This window comes from Podarcis raffonei, chromosome 10 (assembly GCF_027172205.1).
Source record: "Podarcis raffonei isolate rPodRaf1 chromosome 10, rPodRaf1.pri, whole genome shotgun sequence".
Classification (NCBI taxonomy): domain Eukaryota; kingdom Metazoa; phylum Chordata; class Lepidosauria; order Squamata; family Lacertidae; genus Podarcis; species Podarcis raffonei.
The window spans coordinates 49816670-49843879 of NC_070611.1; the positions used below are offsets into that span (position 1 = coordinate 49816670).

At 44.1% G+C, this 27210-nt stretch overlaps 1 protein-coding gene across 4 annotated transcripts in view; it reads right to left on the reverse strand.

The window, feature by feature from the left end:
• Positions 1-6655: 6655 nt before the first annotated feature.
• Positions 6656-27210, reverse strand: part of TOM1 (target of myb1 membrane trafficking protein) — a 30594-nt gene continuing 10039 nt past the window's right edge. For 2 of the 4 annotated variants that reach the window (XM_053407431.1, XM_053407434.1), the window contains exons 3-16: positions 26072-26150; positions 25470-25619; positions 24523-24657; positions 23087-23233; positions 22353-22469; positions 21985-22118; positions 21838-21871; positions 21251-21359; positions 20686-20806; positions 15368-15443; positions 13589-13651; positions 9476-9535; positions 8311-8350; positions 6656-7787 (exon numbers count right to left, since the gene is read on the reverse strand). In XM_053407431.1, coding sequence (XP_053263406.1) covers positions 7639-7787; positions 8311-8350; positions 9476-9535; positions 13589-13651; positions 15368-15443; positions 20686-20806; positions 21251-21359; positions 21838-21871; positions 21985-22118; positions 22353-22469; positions 23087-23233; positions 24523-24657; positions 25470-25619; positions 26072-26150 — 1414 coding nt within the window. In that variant the 3' untranslated portion in view covers positions 6656-7638. The remainder of the gene's footprint in view (positions 7788-8310; positions 8351-9475; positions 9536-13588; positions 13652-15367; positions 15444-20685; positions 20807-21250; positions 21360-21837; positions 21872-21984; positions 22119-22352; positions 22470-23086; positions 23234-24522; positions 24658-25469; positions 25620-26071; positions 26151-27210) is intronic. The other 2 variants (XM_053407432.1, XM_053407433.1) reach the window with 2 other exon arrangements.

A 27210-nucleotide genomic window follows, 5' to 3' on the forward strand; every position in this document is an offset into this window, starting at 1 on the left:
CTCCGCTAATTTCCCTTTTCAAAAGAAAATTGCTGCTCATGGACATCATACGCACACTTTAGTATATGTATTTTGCCAGAAGAAAGTGCTAGTTTTGAAGAACAGGTGTGTTTAGGGTCATGCATTCAGAAAGGGCAAATGAGGTAGATTCATGTTTAGATGTGAACTGCATTGAATTTCTAGCCCAACCACCCCAATTTTCATTGGCTCTTTAATTACATCTGTTGAGAACACAGAATGAGCTGTTGGTTTACGTACATGGCAATGGTGGCTGGACAGAACATTGCTGCAGATCTCTCCCTCTTTTATGCCAGCTGAGCAAACATGTTCTTTAAAAAAACAAAACCTGTACTATTTGACTTGTCCTAAATTCAGGGACATATTAGACATGACCTACCCAGAGTCACAAAAGTCATGATATTGTTTAGTAAATCTGTATAGCCACCTTTCTTGACAAGTTCAGAATCTCTTACAAAGCTTACTGTTCCTGCTCATGCTGCCTTGCACTAAGTGTGGAAGTTTGCCAGCTTATAAACCAATGCAACCCATCTCAGTTTTTTTTTTTAAAAAAAGACATTTTTCTTTCAACAGAGAACACAACAGGGTAAAAACTGTATAAGAAATAGGTGTAGTTTTATGGGCATGTATTATTCATACTTCCCCTGGAGTAGTCATTAAGGAACAGAAAGAGTTAAAGGCACAGTAATCAGATCACTTGGAAAAATAGTTGTTTCTAGATCATTCTGAGGGTTTAAAAAAGAAGAAGTAGGGATGTGAGCCAATGCATACAGCTGCGATCTCAGGAAAAGCAGCAGGAAACCATTTGATTCAATACAGGCTCACATGTTCTCACCAGAGTGACTCAGCAAAAGTGGCCTCAAGACTGGAACAGCTTAGCTTACTCAGCAAGTGTGGAGAGGCAAACAAAGCCTACCATGACACAGCAAGATGTAGAGACAGATGCATGACTTGGAAGGTTCTTGAGAGGGTTAGTCAGCACAATTCAGACCATTAGCTCTTTCTCTGCACATTGTGCTGTTGTTTTGTAGCTGGAACTCATAATGCAGAAAATATGGCTGAAGGGCTTCTCCAGGTCTATGTGGGTTTTTTATGGGTCGGTAAAAGGGGACAGCAAATACGAAGAGTTGGAACATGGGGATGAGTAGCAGAGCATCCATTTGTCCTAACTCCTTATTCCCCCTCCCCGACACTAATCCTGTACAATACATAAGGATCCTGTTGTTACACCTCCCCTCTGGAGGAATCCTCTTTGGAAGTTGACTTGGAGCTCCTCAAGGCAGACAGCACAGAGGAGCAACCTGGATTGTGAGGCACAGCAGGGGAATCTGGGGACTTCAGGGGTCACAGCAGCTCAACTTCTTCCTCAAAACAAAGATAACCCCTTCACAGAATCAGCAGCAGAAGCTGAACAGCTGTCAAATCCTAAGCAGAACAGGCACTTAAAGGTGAAGTCTCAGCCAGACACTAGAAGACCGTGTGCCTGAGGAGCAACTCCTCCAGAGTAAATGTATATGTGAGTAAGCTTCACAGGTAAGATGAAATATGCAAGCCACACAGGTATCTTGTGTGTTCTGGGTGAAGCCTTGGAAGGTCAGGTTTCAAAGTCTACTTCTTCCAGGCTCAGAGTGGTGGAACAACATCTCTGCACCTTGCCACCTTGATGGTCACTAGACCATCCCTTGTTTGGACCGTGGACTTTAAGAACATAAGATGAGCCCTGCAGGGTTAGGCCAATGGCCCGTCTAGTCCAGCATCCTGTTCTCACAGTGGCCAGTCAGATGCCTATGGGAAGCCCCAAAGCAGAACCTGGGAGCAAAGCATTTTCCCTGTGATTCCCAGTACCTGCCATTTAGTGGAGCCATCAAAGCCAGTAGCCTCCGAGAGCTTTATCCTCCAGATTGCTTCTGGACCTCACTTCTTGTGTTGTCCCTGCAGCTTCTTGTCCTTCCTTCTTCTTTCGCCCTCCCATTTAGACTCCAGACTATGGAATGGCTCTAATTCTTGGACTTTCTCTGTTAACTCTTAGCTGCTCACCTTGAGGCTTGGTCAACTAATCTTGGGCCATCATGAAATAATGATCCAGTTCTATGTGGATCATACAAGAGAAGAGGGGGAAATGACCTTCCTGTGGGTTAAAAATGGTCATGTGAACTCAGCCCTAAGGGTTCCACTGGCAAAAATAAGAAGAGGAAATCATTTCCGCTACAAGCAGCAGTTATGTGAAAACGCAAGGGAATATACTGATGGACATACCACAAAAGTTGATGCTATCAGCAGTTTCTATTGAGTTCCAGTTCCACTCAGATATGCTCAGCACTTCTAACAGTGGAAGACAATGGCATCTCAGATGTCAGTGGCACTCTGTGCGGCACCAAAATCTGCCCCCTCCCCAATGCCTCTTGCCTTCCATTGGAGAAATAGTGGCAGAGCCTGTTCCGGCGTCCCAGAAATTCCATGCCCAGTGCGATTGCATTGGCTGCACTCCCCAAGAGATGTCTCTGCTTCTGAAAAGCTAGGAGATAAATATCCAGTATTTAGGACTGGAGCAAAATGGGATAGTCTGGAGTGCCTAGAGTAGACTGTTCCACTTTAGACTGCAAGGAAGTCATAAGACCTGAAGTCTGGAATGGTGTAGACCATTCAACTCTTTTCAGATTGTACCACCTCATTCTCTTGCATATGTAGTTAATGGTAAAGGACCCTTGTATGTTTAAGTCCAGACAAAGGCAACTATGGGGTGCGGCGCTCATCTTGCTTTTCAGGCCGAGGGAGCCGACGTTTGTCCATAGATAGCTTTCTGGGTCATTTGGCAAGCATGACTAAACCGCTACTAGCACACGGAGGACTGTGACAAGTGCCAGAGCACACGGAAACCTTCCCTCCACAGCGGTACCTATTTATCTACTTGCACTGGTATGCTTTTGAACTGCTAGGTTGGCAGAAGCTGGGACAGAGCAACAGGAGCTCACCCCGTTGTGGGGATTTGAGCTGCCGACCTTCCGACTGGCAAGCCCAAGAGGCTCAGTGGTTTAGACCACAGCATATGTAGAAGAGACTGAGATCGAATGAAATGCGTAACAGCTGGATGGAGGGAATAAATCAGAAAGAGCAGCAAACCAAAATGGAATAGGCTTGTCCCTGTCATTCGCATGTAAAATTTCTTAAGAGAAAAGGTCATTTGAATTGGGGAAGTTCTGATTTCTCAACTAAAGCTGTTGTGTCTCTACTTGTCTATTATATCTCTGAGAAGCCAGAAAATCAAAGTTTTTAGAAAAAGGGTCTTAGAAACCAGGATTTTTATTTTATTTTAAATCAAAGTTCTGTGGAATGCTCTTCTTGGGAAGATATGTCTGGCACCTTTGTGGTCAGTCTTTACATGCCAGGCTAAGACCTTTAGGCTTCCCCAGGTCTTCAATGTTGCCTCTTATGCTGGTTGCCACCTTTTAAGTTGGGTGTGTGTGCAAGACCCCCTCTCCCTCTCTGCTCACTGCTTTCCCCATTAGTCACTCTGAGCCAGAGAGGAGAGGTGTGATTTTGTGCCCTCTGACACACCCCTGCCCTCACTCAGGCCCATGACAGTTTTATGTATTTTGTACTGTTACTGTTTGTTGTACAAACCATGAGATAACCATGAGTTATATCCCATAGACAAACCATGGCTTCTCTCCAACATTCGGTTTCTTCTCCAGCTGCTAGTCTTTGGTGGGTGTCTGGGGTGGGGTGTCTGGACAAAGCACAGCGAAGGAAGGATGCTGGTTTCACATGTATCATGAAGCCATAGTTAAAACAAACTAAAGCTCGCAAGCCACCAATGAGCCATGGCTTTTTATCATGGTTTGTTGCCAGTAAACGAAGCACAGTTAAACCACTGGGCACATAACACTAAGTTATGATTTAATGAACCATGGTTTAGCATTGCGTGTGAACCAGACCATTGGATACAGCAGCAGTTCTACTGACCCTGCAACAACACATCTCTGGTGCCAGAACAATGCAAGTATAGAATTGCTTTGCCCAATGTTTAGAATCATGGAATTGTAGAGTTGGAAAGTAGCCCAACATTGGCACATCAACATTTGGGGTGAAACTTAACCGCCTTCTCATATTATCCCAATTACTATAATCATATATTTGTACCCAAAGTATTAAATGCAAAGCTCCTAAAGGATTGCCCCTTATGTGAATGCAGCCAGTGTTGCAAAACTGTAGTTACCCTCAAAATAATGAGCCAGCTTTGCTGTATTATAAAATTGCTTAATATTTTAAAATGACATTTGCAGTTTTGCTTCTGCTTTCTGAAATTTGCGCTGTGACACAAGTATTGCTCAGCAGTCAAATAGGGTACTGCTGCCTCTGTTTTCTGGTAGAGCTCTTGTACCTTCAAAAATTCTTTACAAGGCAGAAATAACACAGGAGCTGTTTTCCCCAGCTTGGAGTAGTAGTCTTAAACATTTTTAGAACATAAAAATCCTGCAACAGCTTGCCTGAAACGCAGAATAGGCACCCGGTCATATGCAAGGTAATGCATAAGAGGAGGAAGACAAAGAACTGTAAGGATTTGTCCAAAAACAGTATGCTGCTCTGTACATAGTACAGCTCTGCTGACCTCTGCTGGCCTGTTTATTTTGGACGCAAGCTCTTTTACATGGACAAAGAACAAGATTTATGCATGAAGAAAAAGTCTGTCACAAGAAGTGGCAATCTTATCCGGATGTATTTCCCAGGAATTATGCAAGTAGATAGGTTGCGATTGGCCAATAGCTCCTAGCATATAGTGGCATGCCTTGTTGTTTAGTCGTTTAGTCGTGTCCGACTCTTTGTGACCCCATGGACCAGAGCACGCCAGGCACTCCTGTCTTCCACTGCCTCCCGCAGTTTGGTTAGACTCATGTTTGTAGCTTTGAGAACACTGTCCAACCATCTCGTCCTCTGTCGTCCCCTTCTCCTTGTGCCCTTCATCTTTCCCAACATCAGGGTCTTTTCCAGGGAGTCTTCTCTTCTCATGAGGTGGCCAAAGTATTGGAGCCTCAGCTTCACGATCTGTCCTTCCAGTGAACACTCAGGGCTGATTTCCTTAAGAATGGATACATTTCATCTTCTTGCAGTCCATGGGACTCTCAAGAGTCTCCTCCAGCACCATAGTTCAAAAGCATCAATTCTTCGGCGATCAGCCTTCTTTATGACATGCCTACATGTAGTGAAATAATGTGTAACTTTATGTACACTCTGTACACTGATTTATTGGGTTTCCCGCTCTAAACAGAAGTTCTTTTTTGTGTGAGAAAAGTATAAAAGGGTGAAGCTGTTGCCTGTGAACACTGGCTTTCCCTGAGCCCTGTCCCTGAGCCACTGGCAATGGTGCCTGGTTGAATGGCTTTGTGGAAGACAATTTCCTAGAGCCATTTTAAGAGGCACTGTGGCTTGGCCCCTCCATCCCCACCACAGGGAACTAGTTCAGCAGTCATGAATGGAAAGCTCTGGATGGACAGAGGCAGGACAGAAATCTTATGCTCTCCAGGCCTACAATATTTTTGATCAGGAGTAATAGCTGATGGAAATCATGGAATACACAGAGAAGGCAAAACTGATAGCGGTGATAAGAGCCACAAGTTTAGAATCTTTCAAAGAGGACTGAAAACCTTTTCGGGTCTATCTAAAATAAAACTCCTCATATGCAAAGTCCACAGTGGGGTTTGAAGTCTAAGGAAAAAAAATAGCAGAACATATAAGAACTTTGTTTGAAAGGATGAAACTGGGTATGATGGAATTTAACAAACACAATTGCATGTAATTGCAATTATAAACACCGAGGTTGAGTGAGTGGGAATTCATCGATGTTGTAGACTAGGATTATAATTGTTGAGTGATGAAGTGTACCTTTGAAACGAAATAAAATATTAAAAGTGTGAGAGAAATTATTTTTAGTTTGGATGTGATGGCTCTAGTAGTAAATACAGATGGTGTCTGATACCAGCAAGAGCACCATTGTTCCTTTCCTTCCACTGCCTTCCCAGACAGGACTCTCTTGAGGATGCAGAGCCACCATCTCTTGCTCAGAAGCCCAGAATCTTCTCCTGCTCCTCCCTCTTCCGCACCTTGCAAGGTGACATTTTATGCCAGGATGCAAGGCCCACTGTAGGGATATCGCGGAGTGGGGCAGTGGGGTCCGGAGGGAGCACACTTCCCCACCAGCAGGCAGCCACGGTCGGCCTGCACGCGTGACCTTGGGGTGCAGGGCAACCCCCCCCCCGACAAGCCACAGCTGTCTGTACATCGTTCCACCTCTGCCTGACCTTTCACGATCTCAGCAGTTTGCGGTGTCCTGTCTGTAACCCTTTTCCATGAGACCTTTGTCTCCATTCGTCATACACAGTGCAAGGGGAAAATGACGCCGTGGAACAGGTGCCAAAATAGCTTTTTACCACCCCACGATATCGGGACGGAAGATGTGTAAAGGTCACAGCCAAAAATGTATCTGCCTAGCTTGCATATTTGTCTCAATAAAAAGAGGCTCCACAGGAATGGTGGTAGCTCGCTCGCTTCAGACCACCTGTGTGCAGCTCACATGATGATCAACCCCTGTCTTGGGCCTTCACTTCAGCCCACACTTCAGTGAAAGCACGCACATCTCTAGTGAAGTCAAATATTGTCTTTAATAAGGAATATAAAAGGCAAGTCTCCCAGTTACATGGAATAATTTGGTATTTCACCCCAACAAGCTCCACCCATTAACACAGTGAACGCTGTTTCCTCGGTGTGTTTTCTGATAATGCACAAAAAGTGTCCAGCCTCTGCAGCAAAGAGGGATAGTTTGTGAGGAGGAGCTCTAAGGGAAGGTTATGGCAGGGATAGAGAGATCATGATCAATGGGGGCCGTATGAATTAATTTCAGAAGAGAGGCTGCCTCCTGGATGTTCCTCTTTAGGAGGCAGGAAGAACCCAGTTTTAGAAGGATTTGGTACCACTGAGAAGACATATGCCTCCTTCCCTGTGGTGCTTCATGAGACAGGTACCTGGGCTGGCTACAGTAAACTTGGGTGTTCTCAAAGCAGTCCTTACAAAACAGGCAGTGTTGCAACTGAGGCCCACTGGGGTTTTTACCCTATTCCCAACAGTGTTCTCTGGTCATTACAAAGGGTTTCCATCGTTCCTGCTCATCCAGGGGAGGGCAAAGGATGGAAAACACACAGACGAGCTGCTTGGTTTTACAACGCAGTGCAGCTGCCTGTAGGGCTGGTAAGAAACTACAGAGCCCACTACCGATTTCCAGCATGGCTTCTTAATAGTCTCTTCATCACAAAAGGAACAACGAAACTGTCTTGCCCACAAAGAAGGAAACCCAAGCCCGTCGACTCACCAGGCGGCGACCCATTTGGCAGCTCTGCAAACCCTTCCCACTTGTTTCTCTCTTGCGCCCCCAAATGCAGCAATGATTAATCTAACCCCAAAGCAGCCTAGAAAAGGAGGCAGGAGGAGAGGAAAGGGGTGGTGGGGGAAAGGTGTCTCTTCCCCAACACACTCTCCTTTTGCTTCCCTCCTCTCCTACCCCAAGAAAGAGGAGTGCAGTGCAGCACACAGGTCCTCTTGAAACCACAGCACACCAGTCCACAGTAGGGTTCATAAAGCAAACATCGCCTCCTCTTCTTTGTCCTTCTTCCGCGGAGGGCCAGAGCTGCTGTTGGAGGAAGGAGCTCCAGTTGGGGGACTGGGAAGTGTAGGCAGCCGTTCTGCCACTTTTGCTCGCTCTTCCAGGAACTTGTCAAACTCTGGCAAGGAAGAAAAAAGGGAGAATGAGGAATCAAATCAAGAGTTGGAAAAGCCCTGAGCATTGCTTCTTATGTAATCGTTTCCATGGACTGGACACATTTATAATTCCAGATACATTTGGAGATTGATAGTTCACATTCACTGTTCAGGGGTGCCAATTATAAACACAACACCTTCATTTCTACATGATTAAACATGGGAGCAATACATCCCAACAGATCTGTGCAAGGAGAGCCACATTTTGGGATTTTTCAAAAATCCCAAAGATTGAGAAGCCATTTGCACAGATTGCTCATTCATAGAAATTTTTATTATAAATGCATAGACATGGATGCATAGACATATTATAATATGTCTATGCATATTATAAATGCATAGACATGGATGCATTTTATTATAAATGCATAGACATGGATAAATGCATAGACATGGAATCAATCAGCAGACAGCATCCTACGCCTGCAAGAATTCATTGGAAACGTAGCCCTCAAAGGCAGGGCACAGGGTCTGCTAGCAACTTGCCTTCGCTGGTGACACCCTTTGGATCCACCGTGTCGTTTCCCTGAGAAAAGAGAACACAAGGAAGTGTGGAAATTATGGCAGATCAAAAGAAAGTGTGCAGGGCTTAATTACATGGACAGAAAATCCAATTTTTATTGTGACAGGGATCTAGTGTGTGCTTACCCATACCAGCAGATACAGACAGCATTTTAAGGCAGAAACAGGATGACATATGGATACCAAAAGTCTACTTCCCCAAACTACCATTTTAGTCAAACAACAGTCACTGCCTTTCAGAAAGGATGAAATGCAGAGAAATTAGTTCTACACCAATATCAGAACAGACAAGACAGTGGAAAAAGCAGACCCTGTTTTAGCCAGTAAGTGAGGAGGCTGATTCACACAACCAACTTTCCTGTGGCAGGCAGCTTCAGCTATGCTTGGCCTGCATTTGGTTCATGGCAAACTAGTTATGTGAGAACTGAAAACTCAGGTCATGTTTGGGGTTTACGATGATGTAATCCTGGACTGGGGTGTGTGTAAATGAAATGACCCACGGCAGATAGTGTGGCAATGCAAACCACACCTTAGCTCAATATACTGCAAGCAGCGGGTGCTTATAGTAGTTTGCAAAGTAGTAAGAATGGGAAGGGGCATTAGAAGCAAAGGAAACTGCATAATGACATGCCAGACCACTGATGCATGTAGCTCAGTGAAGTTGGCTATAGAGGCAGGCAATGTAGTGCTTTCCAGATGTTATTGGACTCCAACTTCCATCAGTGTGGGCAATGATCAGAGATGATGTGAGTTTGAAGCAACATCTGGAGGGCATCACTCTGGCTATTCCTGCAAAAGGGTTTCCGACAGGCATCTTCCAGCCCTACATGGAAATGCCAGGGATGTGAAACTGTGACCTTCTGATGTGCTTTACCCCTGAGCTAGGACCCCAACTCCAGAGACAGAACACCCAAAGGCTGATTCTAGGTAGCTCTGCTGAGCATCTATTACAGATATTTAAAAATAGAAAACTGCCTCATACTACGTCAGACCACTGGTCCATTTAACTCAGTACTGTAGAAACTGACTGGTGGCAGCTCTTCGGGGTTTTAGGCTCTACCACTCACCTAATAACTACGTTCATAATCAGCCATCACTAATAAGTAAGTGCTTTGGCTACGTTACTTACCACATCAGTAGAGAGCCACTGCTCAATATCTTCCATGATGGCAGCTTGGGGGACGGGAACCTGGCAGAGAAAGGGAAAACAACAAAGAAAGGCAGGGAAGAGCATGAATGAAACCCATCCTTGCAAAAATGCTCTCTTAACTGACAGCCGCTTATTTTACTTAGCACTGTTTTTAGGACCAGTATCTGATGGGAATCCATTTCTTAGCTAATTCCAACATCACTTGAGAATGGTTAGATGATTCTCAGGTTCACCTTTCAAATGGCCTAGGCCTACACCTGACCACGAATGACACTGATAAACAGCTACGTCATGGACTGGGTCTCATGGGTGGTATCAATTAAGCAGTAGTTTCAGAAGTGACCCTCAAAGATGGCAAAGTTGTTCAGCCACAAGATCTATCGTGCATACATAGTATTATCCAATATTATGCCACCTTGGGCAACTTTGGGAAAAAGGGCAGGATATAAATAAAATAAAGTCAATTGGGAAGCCCTAGCTGTTTTTTAGTCTTTATTAACACAACATGAAAAAAGTTCTTATTTCGATTCTTAGCATGAAACATTCTGAAGGGGCAAGCATTTTTTAAATACAGGATTAGATTTTGGTGAATTGTGACAAGCTGCCTATCACAAACTGCAATGTATTCCAGTGAACTTCAAATACCACAGAGCAAACTCCCTGTAGCCATGGCATTTCAAAAATATCAATATTGCAGTCTTTTGCATTCCTGGTCAATTCAGGACACACCATCCTGTTTTTCGAGCTTTCCCTCCATAAATCAAAGAGGATCAGAAACTTCTGATTTTATTGAATGAAAGCAGCGAATTTGCACATGCTGAACCACATTCCAGTGACACAGGAAAGTGCCTCAGTGGATTTAACATTTTGCCACCACTTCCTGATGTTAATGCCACTCAATGCTCTCTCTACCGCAACTGAAACAGGTACATCATTATTAGTCAATTGGGATGTGGCATGTCAGATCTGCTAAGGATTCTTCATTCACTTTCTCTCACCCTTCCTGTTCTTAAAGGGTTCGTTTCACTTTAAAGTAAAATTCAGTGAGATTGTTAAATGCAATGCTGTCTGGACCCCTGCCATTCATATTGTCACTTTAGAAAATTGCTATGTTTACACCTCCAATTTGGAGCACATCTTGGGTCTGGTAGTAAGCCCAGAATTGGTGGACTGGCATGCAGGGTCCACCTGGCCTATCTGTGAACTCCTGGCTGTCTTCAGTGGATGGCATGCATTGGAGGTTGCCTTCCTGAATGTCTGCATCTTGGGTACTTGAATGTGCCTGCCCATCTCCAGCATGCCACCTTCAAGTTGCTTAAAACAATTTCATGGAAGATAATCTGTTTGAGACAAAGAGCAGCTAATGGCCATGACCTTCATATGCTCTGCTTGTGAATTATCAGCAGCAGACACCTAGTTATGGCTAGAAACCAAACGCTGGATTATCACTTTATGGACCCTGGTGGGACCCAGGAAAGCATCTCATACAATCTTAACACCCATGGAAACATAAGGCTATGCTAAGACTATTGGACTTAGCTGAGAGGGTGAAGTTGACATGTGCAATTAAGAGAAAAATCATTGTCAATATTTACTAAAGATTGGAAACTCCTTTGCATGAAAAAGAATTGAAGTGGATTTGCATGAAGATTGAATAAATTATTGGTTTATAGAAAGAGGAATTGTTGGGTGTTATCCTGGAGTGGATGTCTTGAATATTTTTCTATATATAGCTGACAGATGAAGAATTGGAAGTTCTATTCTTTTCTTTTTTCCTCTCTTCCTCCCCTGGCCTTTTTTCTTTCTTTTCTTTTCAATCTATTTTTGGATTGTGTTTTTATTTAGATTAGTTTCTTGGCTATTTGATATTAACCATTGTATACTTTTTATCAAACTTTAATAAAATCTACTGAAAAAAAGAAAAAGAAGCCCATGCATCAATTCTTTGGTATTTTAGGTGAAGAGCTGAGCTATTGCTACTGAGCATATAACCTGCATATGCAGTCTAACAGAATTCTGTTTTGATCCTAAATAGAAGGGAAGAGCCTGTGTGACACATTGGATTGTCTGGAATTATACTGTAATTCCAGGAAATGAGGAAGAGGTAGGTATGGCAAGGAGAAAGGCTTACTTCCTACAATGATTCCTTCCAAAATTGGACCCTGGGCTATCCCAAGTTATGGGAAACTGCTTAAGGTGACAAAAGTGATCTCTATAATAGTGAATTTTCAAAAGTGAGATTTTCCCTTTCACTGTGAAGAACTTCTTCTCCCCTGCCTTTGTCAGCAATTAGATGATCTCCCAAATTCACAGATCCTTAAATGCAACAAGGAATTTCTGCTTAAAAGAGAGAGAGAGCACAAGAGCACAGAAGAGAACTAGTAATTCCCATAGGTTACCTTAAGGAGAAGTAAAAGCAAGCGGTTTCTTGCTATTAAGTGTAGGAAAGTTTGCTTCCAAATCAAAGAAAAAGTGTAAAAGCAAAATGTCAGACTCCATCTCACCCAAGAAAGAAAAGATCCCTTTAAAGCCATTTCTCAAGATCCTGAGCTATTCTTGCCTAACCTTTCCTCTGCCAAGGTAAAAGCTCTCCACCAGACTGGTTAGCATAACTGGAGATGTGCTGAGGTTTGAGATGGAGCGACACAATTTAAGAAAATGAAACCAAGACCTCCTTTATCCCTAGAAGAGCTTTCCAAGACAGAGGGAAGGCAGGCATACACAAGCCAGTTGGTACAGTGTGTGGGCACACCTTGGACAAAGCATCTCAATCGGTCTTCTAATCCTGTAGCTATTTCCCGGTTCAACTGTATATATTGAATTTGGAACCACAGAAATCAAAATGACAGAAAGCCCAATACTGATCACGTTACTAGTGTAAGTTCCCCTTGAGCTGGCTCTTATTGGGTGTTGTGGAGAAAACAAGCAAAAGTGGCAGAATCCTGAAAGGGTTGGTGCTGCATGGAGGATATGGAAAATGGTGTGTCATTCATGAGTTCCCTTCTGTGATGTGGCAGCCTAAGAGCTGGCCAGTAGTACTAACCCCTCATCCCATAGATGTTCTCACCTGGTGGGAGAAACATCTCTAGTCTCCAGTGCAGGAGGAAAAGACAGCAACGGATTATGGATATTTCTTGTATAATTGTGGTACAGATCCCTGGATTGTGAAGCTAGCTGAAAAAGGCGGTGGCGGTGGGGGCGGGGGTTATGCTAATGGATTCAGAGATCAGTTTTTATCCTACTAAGGCAGGAATGGAAAATCTCTAGCCTTCCAGGCCTAGGGTTCCCAGATTTCAAAAAGTAAAATTCCTGACACCCACAAAGTTGTTGAACTTTTTTTTAGGAAGACCCCAAAATTGTTAAGTATTGAGCTTTTTAGGGGAGACCTCCCTGCAAAATAGTGATGTTAAGCTTTTGGACCTGTTTCTACTGCTTTTTCATATATCTGGGTTTTCCCTTACATTTTGATGCTTTGGCAAAATTTCCCCAACGCCATTTTTATATCTGGAAGCCAGGACATGTCAGGAGTTTTCCCGATGTATTGCAAGCCTAGCCAGGCCTCAGGCCTCTCTTTCTTTCTGACACTCCAATATATGTCCCTATCAAAACTTGCATTGAACTGGCTTCATGGCCAGACTGCCATGTTTCAATTCTGTGTGCTCAGTGCACAAAAAGGAAGGCAAAGTAGAGGCATGTGTGTCAGACAGAAAGCATGTGATGTACATAAATATGCATGCTTTAGCCCCATTCATTCTGTGTGTTGGCCCTGCCCACTTTGGGCATGCAGCCACAAACTATTTTCCTCCGAGGGAATCCCCCCTTAGAGGGGAAAATATTCTGCACTGTTGCACTATGTTGATGAGAATATAAGGCTTAAAAACGGTCCCTTGTTTTCTTCCATTGTGTTAATAAGACTTGTCCAGTTCATGAAGCCTTATGGACTGAGGATTTTATTACTGGGAGAGGTTGCTTGACTTCCAGCCCAGCCACATTACTTTCTCTGATGTCTGTCCTCACACACTGTTCAGCCAACACCGCACCCTTGCATAGCAGCCTCTATTTTGCTCTTCCTTGGCAGCGACACATTCTCACCATTCCTTGGCGCATCATCCAGTTTGCAATTGGGGCTCCATCAGTGGAAGCACCTGGCTCCGGCTAATTGAGAGAGAGTTTGCTTTCAAAGCAGCTGGAAAAGGTGGGAAATGTGGGGCAGGGTAGGGAGAAATGCAGGTGCCTTCCAGGATAAAGGGCTCAAGAGCTCAGAAGGGAGAGCAGCTCCCCTCTCCTACAAATTAAAGAGAGCTGGAAATTTTCCTTCCTCCTTCCCATTTTTGTTGAGACACAAACAGAGTGCGGGAGAACCCCAAACTGAGCTCATGGCTTATGACCACAAAGATATAGTTGCATTGCCTCTGGGGATAGAAAGGTGTACAATCCCAAACCAGTTTCTTTCCCTATGGATGGGAAGGTCTGAGTTGAAGAAGGATGGCCTGCTAGCCTTCTAACCCAGACCTTGAAAGGAAGCAGGATTTTAAAGCCTGTGTGATCGTAGTTAGTCCAACCTCATATACTTAACAATGCACTGGCCCAGGGGCTAATCCGGCTGCATTCCTTGCCAGACTGCTCCACACCCTTCTCAAGTGGCTTAATAATATCTCTTGACAGAGAGACAAGAGAGAGGGGAAAGAAACCTCTAATTTTGTGTGGCTGGAATGTAGCCTACAGTATGATGACACAAGTCATATCCTTTGGTCTGCCCACCTTTGCCTCCGGTCCCACCACTGCAAGCCCATCCCATCACTGGCTTGTGGCCCCTGGAAGGTTTCTTAGGATGGAATGCGGCCCTTGGACTGGAAAAGGCCCCCCACCTCTGTATTAGCCCCTGGGTGGATCCCCTAGAAATTACAGCCCCCCAACCTCTTTTTACTGTATTTTTGTGATTTTAAAATGATTATTTAGTTGCTAGGTTTTTAAGGCTTTACATCTTGCGTTTTGATAGCTGCTACTAACTTGTTCTTCCAGTGAACACTGGAAGGACAGATCCTGAAGCTGAGGCTCCAATACTTTGGCCACCTCATGGAAAAGACCCTGATGTTGGGAAAGATGGAGGGCACAAGGAGAAGGGGACGACAGAGGACAAGATGGTGGGACAGTGTTCTCGAAGCTACCAGCATGAGTCTGACCAAACTGCGGGAGGCAGTGGAAGACAGGAGTGCCTGGCGTGCTCTGGTCCATGGGGTCACGAAGAGTCGGACATGACTAAACGACTAAACAACAACAACAACAACAACAACAACAACAACTAACTTGTTACAGCTCAGAACCATAATACACATCAGCAGTAACTGAAAATGACCGGAGTATTACTGAATTATAATTATTTTTACTTTTTTGTCTTACTGATCGAGAATTGTTTCAAAACATTACTAGTTCTCTGTATGTACTGAATTCTTAAATAAACTGCTTGATATGCTGATGCTTGCTTGCTTGTTGTTGTTGTTTTGTGCTGTGCAATTAGGTACTTATGATTTAATAGTGTGCAGTTGCATGTTCTGCCACTACCGCTGTGGGGACAGGGGAGATGTGTGAGTCCATGTTTAGGTGTTAATGAGATAGGAAAATACATGAAACTATGTAATTAATCTACAAAGCTGCTCTGATGAACTGAGTGAGCAATGACCTAGGTCCTACTCCCACTAGCTCCAGCCAGCCTGGTCTATGGTCAGGAATTTTGGGAGTTGTAGTGCCCCCAAAAACCCCATATGGAGGGCATCATGGTATACATGGACCTACAGCTGACGTCTTGGGAAGGCAGGGGGCTCATCTTTTACATTGAGTGCTCATGGAATATCTTTATAGTTAGCAACTCACCGCTGCTGTGTTCTGTTGCCGGGCATCCAAGGCTCCAGCTAGTCCTTGCCTGGCCAGAGGGTCTTCATACTTCACCCTGGAAGAGAGAAACAGGTCAATGACAAAAAAAACAAGCAGAGAAGCTACTGAAGGTTATGCACTATGGAATCTTCTTTTAAACTAGATATAAAAAATGGATGTGCTTGGGGATCCTGCTTTTCCTACGTACACAGGATCATTTACATCCTTTGTCATAAGGAAGAGTGACTGAAATCTGCTGAACGTCAACCCCACACTCTGTCATTGACAGCAGGGCCAAGCTGGAATAATTTTTGTGAAAATGTTGATATCAAAAGGCCACTTACTAACCATTCAGCAATTTTTCAGGCTGGATGCACATGTGCTAGCAAGAGCCCTAATGGGCTAGGATAGTCTAAGTGATCATTATCTGAAGTATTGACTTATTTCTAAATGGACACTCTTTGCCCTTCGTGACATAAGTTCATAGCCCAATCGGATCAATCGCAGCACCGTGATGCCATTGGGTCTAATATGTGATGCTGATTGGGTGGGATCACTTGAGGATGGAACGAAACAGAGAAAGAAATGAAGAGCACCAGGGTAAGAACAGGGGAGCGGTTGTGAATAGTCACAGACAGCCATGGAAAAGTTTATAGCATTATAAAAGGTTTTCAGGTTGCAGGTGGTGGAACCTGGACATTGCCCGTTCTGAAGTAGGTCTGAACCAGTGAAACATGGCTCAGTTGTACTTAGGAATCCCAACAAATGTGACGATTATCTATTTGGCTGCCATGAGTGCTCAAATGCATGAAAGAGTGAGCAATGCAATTTATAAACAAATAATAAACAAATCCCTGCAAGGCAGGTTAGTCTGAGAACCAGTGACTTGCCCAAAAGGATGCCCTGTGAGCATTATGGCTGAACAGTGGATTTTAGCATGGCTCATCTATATCTATACCCAAAGCTTTTGCTATTATACTACCTTAGCTCACACATGTATATATGCCTAGTTAGAGATCCCACTAAAACAGGGACAAGCCCTAAAGTTGCACCAATATTCCATGAGTCTGGGGAGAGTTTATTGTGGGTTTTGCCAACATGGCCTAGCGCTGTGTCAGCTTTGGGGCTGGTAACAAATCCAAGCTCAGCCATGTACCAGGTGGTTCTAGGCAAGCCCTTTCTCTCCATCCCAACTTGTAACATAAAGAGGGGCTGCCCTCAAGGGTTTGAAGGAAGGTAAAATGGTATAAGGAAATGTGTCTATCACATACCTTATACGCATACTAGGATACTCAGACCATACACAACTCCTTCATTGCTAATATACACCACACATCTAGAGTTGTGTGTAGAAGTAAGTAAGGACATATAAATAACAACAATAACAACAACAACAAAAACAACAACAACATTCTGTGCCCAGACATTCCAGATTCTGGACCAAGAAAATTTCTGCACCCTATAGTGTTTAAATGAAGTACATATGCATAACTTCTCTTATTTTGTACAACAGCTGCTGTGATCTTTACAATCTTGAATGATTTAGTCTGGTATTGCTAATTATGAGCGGAGTCAAGGAAATATGGAGGACACCGAAGCTTTAACCCAACCACCTCTCCACCTCCTGAGATTTCTGCAAACATTGCCTCCATGCTTTCAAGCAGAGCTTTATAGACACAGGGACTAGAAAAGTGCCATTTATATATGAAAAGGGGGGGAAAAGAGAAAGCTAGGATTCTCAGAAAACTAAATTCTGCACTCCTTGTCACATTCTGCACTTTTTCTACACTATTGCAGAACTGTGACATGCACATAAACCTGAATGCACTTCTGTTCTACCTAAGCACATGCCCTTAAAATAATTCTACATCCCTCCACATTTCTATTTTGTTTCGGGAGACATGGTGGGCAAACTTATGCGGTGCAGATGGGCTTGGACAGACTTAACTGTTTCTGATTAATCAGTGCATGCACAGCTACAACAAGACCTCTGCAAACATCACAACTGCCCCATTTCCTGCAAGAAATACCTTCAGTTTCAAGACCATTCCACCCATCCTTTGCCCTCACCCTCCAATCTATGCAGATTATTTCTTACACAGGAAGGCCAAAGTTTCCTTGGGCGATGACATCCCAGTGGTGAGCTCCCCCAAGCCATGTCTCTGTCCCTCCCATGGTTACCGGGAACCGTTCCCTGCTGGGGCCAAGGGGTTGGGCCACTTTTGCTCAAACTTTTCAAAAAAGAGCTCGTCCGTGAAGGGCCCGCTGTGCACAATGGCGTCAAGGATGAAGTAGAGTGCCACCACCATGCGGCTGATGAGGCAGAAGGGCAAGAAGGGTTTGAGGTGCTGCCAGAAAGTCTGCAGACAGATGTTCATGGGGCTCTGGGAAGACGCACGAGCCAGCTGTGGTGGTTGCCCACAAAAAGGGTTTCGGTCTGGAAGCGAAGCCGCAGGAAGGGAAGGGGAAAAAGGCACAGGAGAGCATGAGGGGCTGTAGAAGAGACAGTCCTGAGATGGCTTGCTGGCAAGAAAGTTAAAAGTAGGAGGCAGATAGTCCAGTTGGAGAAAGAGGAATAAATAGAAGGAGCCTCTTTATCGGAAAGATCACACCCGTCACAGGAGGATCAGGTTTTGCTGGAGAAGTTAACAGTGCTCAGTTCCAGGGTTGGGAGGAGAGTGGCTGGAGTGTGCGCCAAGAGGTTGGGTTTCAGCATAAGATCAGCTGCTTCCAGCCTTCTCGCTCTCTGCCTTGTTTCTGCACAAATCGACTCCACTCCGCACTCAGCAAACCGTTTGCTGAGAACAACATTTGGACAGCCTGGTACACAGCATCCTTCTCCCTGTGTCTGGTGTGCTCGACTGGCTCTTTGCGAGGGCAATCTGTGAGTCAAGAATTATAAGCCCTTTCAGCGGCAGAAAGAGCTGCAGCAACGGCAATTAGAAGGATACTGGCTCCCAGCCCGGTTTGCTAAGTGTTGGGGGTGGAGCGCATTTCGTGCTCAAGCGTAACCGCACATGCCCAAAACAAACATCTGTTTCTACAATCAGCAGGGGTCACTGAAAAGCTTCTTGCAGGTTTGCATTACCGAGCCTAGGACTTTTCCCTCAGACACATCTGTGAGTTTTGGAACTACAAGGCCGAATTTGCCGAGTACAATGGAAAGACCAGATCTTCCACACCTAAGTCCTCTAAGGAATAACCATGCTTAGCATTATATACTACTTCCTGAGCATGCAGAGTGCTCTGCATAATTCTAACCAGTAATCTTTAAGGCAGCCAACCTGAAAGATAGGTTGCAATTATAATCAACCCCATATTGCAGATTTGGGATGGAGGGGGAAAGGGTGGCTGTGAGAATAGTGGCTGCCCTGAAGCCAACTGGTGAATTCATGGCTCAGGTGAAATTGACCTCAGGAACTTCTTCATAGAGTTTAGCTGAAGTGTCAGAGTCATCCCATTTGCGGGAAGTAAAGGAGATGGGGAATGTTTCATGGTAAGATCCACTCAGTAGTCACTGGCCATCAATTCCTCATCCCCTTGATGTTCCACCATAAAGTCCTGTTGCACAGGGGAAGCGTTCTGGGGAAAACATTTGATGGCCCTTCTTCCCAGAAACCCCCACAGCTCAATGGTACATCATGGTATAGCATGTCAAGTGGCTTCTGGGGGAAAAGACTGTGGCTGTCAGAAGGAACACTGACTGCTTCAGCTGTTACTGCCATGTGGTGGCTGTGAAATAAGGCATAAGGATGTGAAAAGAAGGATGTGAATCCTTGAAATTGTCTCCAAGTTCCGCAAAAAAGTTTTCATTGGAGAACTTTTGGCCTACTCTTACATTTTGGCTTTCAAGAAATCTAGATCATTGTAACTGGGACAGCAGGAGCAAACAAGGTATGTGACTTAAGATACAGATAATGTATGGTGCAGGGGAAAGCAAACCTCCTCTTTACAGGGATATTCATTCCCTGCTTTAAACCCCCCCTCCCCACATAGTTCAACTCATTTTTGTATGTGTGAGATTTGTTTTCAAAACTAAGGAGGAAAGGGAAATTCCAAAATCTTGAAACTTTCACTCTAGGTTACCCCAGAGAATTTTTTAAAATGCATTTATTTACTTAGTACCACAATAGCTATTTCCCTCTGGGGACTGTACAAGAAAATACTAAAGCAAAATATAAAAATCATATGAATTCTGTAATGGAAAGAAGCAATGCTAAGTAAAGTAGGTGCGCATCATGAGATGAGGTTTGTCTCCTTTTCCAGGCTGCAAGCATGGGCAACCGCAAGAAGCAAAATACAAGTATTGGATATGGCTGGTGTTTACTCTCCTGGAGTATTATCTGCAGCACTGAAACACAGCTCTGCTCTCCATTTGGCCCACGCTGTTAACAATAAATTATCCATTTCGCTGCTGCTAAAATTCCTGGAAGCCATTAGAGAATGACAACATAACAGACAAGGGTGGGGGGGAAGAGTAGTGGAGAGAGTTAAGTGCTAATGAAAGCTCAAGTCTGCCTTCATTAGTTCTGGTGGGAATGGACAACAGCAGCAGCAATAAACAAAACCAAAACAAATCAGTCTCCTAAAAGACCAGGGTTTTAAACAGTACAGACAGTCTGCTTTTGAACTCCACCACCAAAGAACATTCAGACTGGAAAATGAAAGATGGGTGTGACATTGGAAGATTCACTCCTGCACCACAAGCAACCATGCAAAAGGGAAATGGAAGCTGGCGAAAGAGCAGGGACAAACATGTAGCCTTTTTCCTATCCTGAAAAACTGGGCATAAGAAGGGCTGAGCCAACACAGTTTGGAAAACAAAGTATCTAACAGCAATTCACTGGAAATAGAAACTATTTGTCCCCAAAGGGCTCTGCGCTGGCACTCAAGTCCCTAGGAGGCTTCAACTACACCTGCTGAGTACAAGCTTGTTTGTTTGGTATCTCTTATTAAACATACTATTCATCCGACAAGCACCCTTGATTTCAGTTTCTCCTTTTCCTACTTGCGATACACTAGAATTTAGGGCTTATCGATTTGCTTAATCACATGAAAAAAATATCAAGGGGCAGCGGGCCATAGTTTCTAGCAAAACAAGTCCTGCTTTTGAAAAAATTAAATAACAATTCTGCATGGATATAAACCATATTTTGCACCAAAAGCCAAATTCCTCTGTTTCTATACATTATGCAAACCTGCATAACTTCTCTTGTTTTGAGTTATGAATGAATGAACGTTCATTATTAAGCCTGAACAGCCAGCATGCAACCCTTGTATACAACACCTAATTTGCAGCAGCAGGTGCTGTCACTTACTCTTTGCGTTGATCGGCCAAGTTGCTGCCTCGGGTCAGTGCAAACATGTCAAACTCTTCCTCCAGCTTGCCAGAATTGTTGAGGGACTGCAGTCCTGCACTGACGCTGCCGGAACCCAGATCTGAAAGGCGTAAAAAGTCAAGAAGAAGGTAACATCTAACACACGTTCAGATCAGCAAAGCATAATACATACCTGTCTGAAAATAGGATCACAGGAGGTTTCATTTCTTTTTGCTGGTAAGGATAATTTTATGAAGGGTTGCATGTGCCATGCCTCCTCTGTAAAATACCTCTCCTCTCCCTCCAACCCACTCATCCCATGTGCTGCTATCAGGGTAAGTTATGAACATCTGCATACATTTGCTGGCTTGGTATGACTGATTCTGCTACCTTATATTAAATTAATTCTGAAGTTTTTAAAGCAAGGACTGAGGGAGCATAAAGAAGGAAAGATACAGAAGCTAGAAGACAGGTGGGTGAGGTAGTGGCTCCCAGAATCATGGGGCTGGGGTAGGGGGCAGACAAGGAAACCACACAGCAGAAGGAACACAGGTAAGTTACTCACTCATTTCTGCAAGCTGAGATGAAAGCGTGGAGGCGGCTTCTGGTTTTTTTTCTACTGCATTAGGTCCCACATCAATCAAATTGCTTGCATTTTCTGCATTGTTTAGCTGCTTAAAAGAGACAAAAAGTTTGCTTCACTATTTTGAAACTATTCTCACAGCATTTCTAACCAATCATCATCATCATCATCATCATCATCATCATCATCATCATTTATTACTTATACCCCACCCATCTGGCCACGCTTTCCCAGCATGGTTCTGCTTTGGGAGGCCACGAGTTTTGAATAACTGAGGAAATCTAAAACACCATTCATGACCCCAAAAATTCTGAGAAATTTGGAAATAATGGAATCAGCCTCACCAAGAATAAGACAAAATATCTGAATCCGCCACATTGAGGACTGTGCCCCTTGGTTCTAATGTGCTACTATCTTACCCTTCTAAGAAACATTAATAATAATAATAATAATAATAATAATAATAATAATAATAATTTTTTATTTATACCCCAGCCACTCTGGGCGGCTTTCAACAGATCATTAAAAACCTTGTTAGCATGCATTAAAAGGAAGGAACACTCATTCACCTTAGCAGGCTGGCCAGATCGGAGCCGTTCGAACCTATGAGAAAGAGAGAGGTGAGCAGATGAGCTCAGGTGGAAGGCTTACACAAGCTGTTTTGCTTGCAAGGGGGTGTGGGCAGGGGAACGAGCAGGGGAGGGGCATGGGAATACCGTTCGTGGCGCAGGAAAATGTTGTTGAGGTTGTCATTGACAATGAGCAGCTCCTCTGTTAGCTGTTCATTGAGGATGCGGGGGATCAGCTCCAGCACACGCTGCTGCATCGCTTTACATGTCCGGTTCAGCTCCTACCCATGGCAAGAGAACGTACATTGTGAAAACTGAACCAAACAGCCTAGGTTAACAAGTGGCAGTTAGTAACCAGCCCGGGCTAAAAATCCATTCCTACTGCTCGAGTCACTGGCGTGATGGGTTATTTTTGTCGGCATAAGCTAAGCCCACCTCAGCACTTGCTGGCCCAAACCAAATTAAGTCCTTACTCACAGCAGCAGAGGCAAACTTGTGCTGCAGCCGCTTCCTACCTGGAGCAGGTCAAGGTCGGAGGTTTCAGCTTGTCCTGGCACAAGCTCCGTGAGCATCTCAGACATCACTTTCACATTCCCATTCACCACTTCCAACTCGCTGCGTAGTTTCCCAATCTGAAAGCACAAATACAGCCATTACGTCCAGCTGGACTTTCCACTCTTAGAGAAGGACGCAGGAAATTACCTTGTACTATCAGACTATTGATTGACCTAGCCCAGTACGATCTGATCTCTCCAAAGACAGGCTTTCCCCCACCCTGCTGCCTGTGATGTATATCTGTGTATGCATACATGTGTGTGTGTGTGTGTGTGTGTATTAGGACCTGGCCATACCCTTGCTAAACAAATGAGACCTCTGACACTGCTCCTTCAGGCACATTTTCATTACTGTTGTAACTGTGGAACTTGCAACCATGGAAGAAGCAGGGTTCCTTTTAATGAAACAGTCTCTTCTCCATATGAGGAATCGAATGACTTGTGGAACACGGGGGGGGGGGCACCCCGCAAGCTGGATGTATTGCAATAATATCACTACACTGTAGAGATGGAAAGCCCTAGAAAAACCCTGGAAAAATTGGAAAAGTGTGTGGAATATTCAAACTATATCAAACTGTGTTTTTTTTCAATTTTCCTGGAAAAAAAACGGCTTTGGGAAAAAACAGGTTCCCCCCCCCATTTCTCCGTCCCCCCCCCAGGCCTTCTCATCTCTACTACGCTGAAGTTGAACCTACCTGCTCTGGTGTCGGTGTGATGGGGGCATCCGTGGCGGCCCCTGGAGAGACAGGGAGAGACACAGGATGCAGAATAGACTCTATTGCTTGAGGGGAGTCTGCTGCTGGTGAATTCACTCCGGTAGGGGAGCCTGAGGTATATACAGTCTAGAGAGGAATCCGTAAAATAAAAGAGAAAGTGGTTCAGTAACAGCTGAAAAAAGGCAAAGGATATTTCCCCCCTCCTACTCTATTCATTCACCCAGCAATGTTCTACTGTGTTTTCTGCTCTCTTTGGTGTTCCCCTGAGTAATTTGTTTATTAATTACATTTATATGCCACCTTTATCTTCCAAGGAGCTCAAGGGAGTGTACATGGTTCTCCTCCCCATTTCATTCATACAACAACCCTGTGAGGTGGGTTAGGCCAAGATATGGTGTCAGGCCCAAGGTCACCCAGTGAGCTTCAGGGCTGAGTGGGGGTTCGAACCCTGATCTCCCAGGTCCTAGTCCAACACTCTAACCATTACGCCACACTGGCTCTCCAGTAACGAGCTGGACATGAAGCCCACCAACCTCCTTACATTCTCTGGGCTGACCATTAATCCTCCTCTATGGATTCTAAAACAGACTGCCTTCAATGAAATGCACCCCAGCCACAGGTCCCAATGAGCTGGTGGAAATTAGGTTTTTGTCTCCATATGTGCAGTAAGGACTCTAGTAAGCTTCAATGTACTGCTTGATTTTTAAAATTGAAGAGACTGAATTAGGTCTTGTACTAATGGAGAAACGGCTGAAAATATACTAGGGTCAAACCTTTCAGGCCAGCTTTTCTTCACCATTGTGAAGTAGGAAACCACTTCAGACAAATACAAATGTTTCCAATAATCCAAATGTTGCTATATCTTATAAAATAGCAAAGAAACCTATCAGCATTATATCTGAAAGCAACAGCAGTGCATACATTATTGCTGAAAATGCTGGAAATAATCGTAATTTCTACACATCTTGAACACAGATCTGGACTCTCAGTTTGTTCCCCCTTTGCAAATGCCTTTCCCTTTGGTTCTTCACTCTTCACATTAGACCGGCTTTGTATTTAAGCCCTTCCCTCGTTGCCATAGACAAGAAGCAACAGCATGCAGGTGATTCCATGCAGGCTTGTGAACTGGATGGTGGAGAAGGGGGAGCAGTAGCTCACTGCATCTCTCCCCCAAGTATGAAAACTAAGTGGGCTGCCAAAGGTGAGAGGGAACCCCCCTCCTCTATCCCTAGAACAGAACTGTAGCAGGCTGGTGCAAGAGGAATGGAGCTCTCTGCCTCTCTTCCCTAGCAAGCTAGTAAACATGCTTGCAGGCTAGTAACTTTTGTGGGGTTATTTACAAGGCTGCATTATTCTCTTCCAGGAGCTACGGGCTTAAAAAGACCCTCATGACGAAAGAAAAGTGTTAACCTTACCCTTTGTGGTGTATGGATGGGTGAGAGCATATCCAGATCAGTCATGGGAAACTCCAAGCCTTTCCTCCTCAGGTCCTCATAAACAGCCACAACTCCTGTCAGGTCTGGTGTACTACGGAATGCATCTGCCCAGGACTGCAGAGATAGAAAACAGGTACCGCCTCACAGTCTCATAATCTGTCTTCCCTTTCTTAAATTCTCATGGGGGAGAAGAGCAGGGTGTGTTATTGCTAAGAATCTGTAAGAGCACAGAAAAAATGCATAATGTGGTATTGGGAGCAGGATTCAAGTTTCCTGAAAATCTCTCCTTTGTTTATTTATTTAGCTTCTAGGCCTTATGGCTTCAAATATAGGTATTAAAAAATGTGTCAACTATGTCAGCTGAAACCTCAGCAGTGGCTGAATAATATGTTTGGTAGCTGAAAGCAGGCTTCAGTGCCCTGTCTGCCTTCTTCCTCCTACTACCTTCTTTCCTCCGACACCGGGATACATTATGCAAAACAGCATATGCTGAAGAACAAATTATGCAAATGAGATATATTATGCAAATTGAATATATCTATATATGTGTGTGTGTTGCAGAATTCAGCTTTTCTTGACTGAGGATTTGGATTGTAAAGAGTGTAACTTTTTTACTTTTTAAGGAACGGAATATACTCAGACCTGAAAAAACCTGGGTGTGTGCCTCAGCCCAGGTTCAGACTCAAAATAACTATATATATTGTGGGGGTCACATTTTAATTCTGTGTCACTGTTCATGTGCAGCATAGTAGGCAGCCCCTGAAGGGCAGACACAGTGCTAGAGAGATTAATGCACAAAGTAGCACCTTGCCATACTTACATTTGAACTGACTTCCTTTGCTCCCTTCTGTTTAATTTGCTGGGAGTTATTTGCCCGCGAAGGAAGGCAACTGAGCACACTTGTGCAACTCATCTCATGCACTCACCTGTATGAGGGTCAGCACCTTGTCGTGTACAATGGCCGGAGGATTGTTTTTGGGAAGAATAGTTCGCACCAGCACACCTTCTACAAAGTCCTGGCTAGCGACCAGCGTGTGGAAGCGGTGGCCACAGTTTTTGACACATGTTTCAAGGACCTGTAGAACCAAATAAGATGTCAGCGAAGGGGTTTTCGGTCCTCCTTCCCATGCAATCCCAACTGGAAATATCAGTATTTCCACTGCAAAAGTTCCAAATGGCAGGCACGCATAAGGATATGTTTTGGTACCCAGGGTATTTCCACTTGCTTTTGACTAAATCAAACATGCACGACATATTTTTGTAGTCTTTTGGTGCTTTCCCACTACTTAATCTAAGATTTAACATCCCCGCTCAAAGGTTATACCTTTTTTTGGATATACCTTCAGACTATCTCTGTCATTGATTTAGCTACTGAAGTAAACAGAATCAAATGATTATAATGGCACTCTGCCCTATAACTCCTCCTGCAATAGATGACAAGAAGCAAATGCAGAATACTGTTGGGTTGGGGGGGTCGGAAGAAATTGACAGGTTCTTGTGGTTATTGAAAAAAGGGTATCATACTCACTGTCAAAGCCAGCATCACCTCATGGAAGTTCTTATTCCCTACAATCCTTTTCTTTATGGCTCGGAAAGCATCTTTGGGGCTAAGAACAGAAGAAACAAGATTACAAAAGAACTAGCATTGGAACAGAGACAAAATATGCAGCTGGAATTTCGCAGGCCATAAGGTTTCATCAGTTTTGTTCCTCAGTCGCTACTGTTAAGAACCCAATTCAACCAGCCAATTGAGTCTGCCAAGCTAGCCATTCCCACAATGTCAGTATCTTACCCCCAAAGTGTATTTGCTTGAATCAGAGGCAGAAATGCAGATAGCAACAGGAACAAGAATTGCAAAGAATGCAAAGAGCAAGCTACAGATAGGTACATAAATTTAATAAAAAATAAGTAACAAAAAGATGTGCAAGGAAAAGTGTTATTTCTGAAACACGTCCAGGTAAAGTCCTATATTGTTGTCTCCTTTGGAATGAAATGAAAGAGTCATATATAGCATGCCAGTAAAGGACAGCTGTTGGGCAAAATCAGAGAAGAACATAAACAGCCCACCTACTGAAGACTATCCTGTTTCAAAGAGCACATTCATTCTGCAAGCTTGAGATCCATTCCACCAGTAGCCTTACAGGAGTAATAGTGAACATGCTATCTGTTGCCATGTTACGGAAGATGAAGAATTCAGAAGCAAGACATACAAACCAAACCACCGTTATTTATTTCGGCATGTCTTGCTTTCTTGACACTTTACAAGCTTTCTGGATGAAACCCAAAACTTTAGCAACACCTAACAAACTTTTCAACACAAGGCAAGAAGCTAATTATCTTTGCATTACTGTGCTGTGGGGTGGGTTTTTTGGCAGGGGTGGGGTGAGAAGATGGAACGAGATTCATTGCAGTATAGAGAAAGAGAAGCAGAAGACAAATGTAACCATGCTAGGAGGCAGTGGATTTTGAGAGCAGTTAATGATGGTTGGGGGCTACCCAGTGGTAATCAAAGCCCAACTGCTGTGCTGTTGCCTGGTAGCGATGCCAGAGGACTCACAAATGTGGGGAAAGGGTGGACCAGCAGATGGCAGCTTGCTGAGGGTCCCCTCAAACCTGGAGTTAGCCATGAATAGGATTACTAGCCTTCTCGGTAGTGGCGCCCGCCCT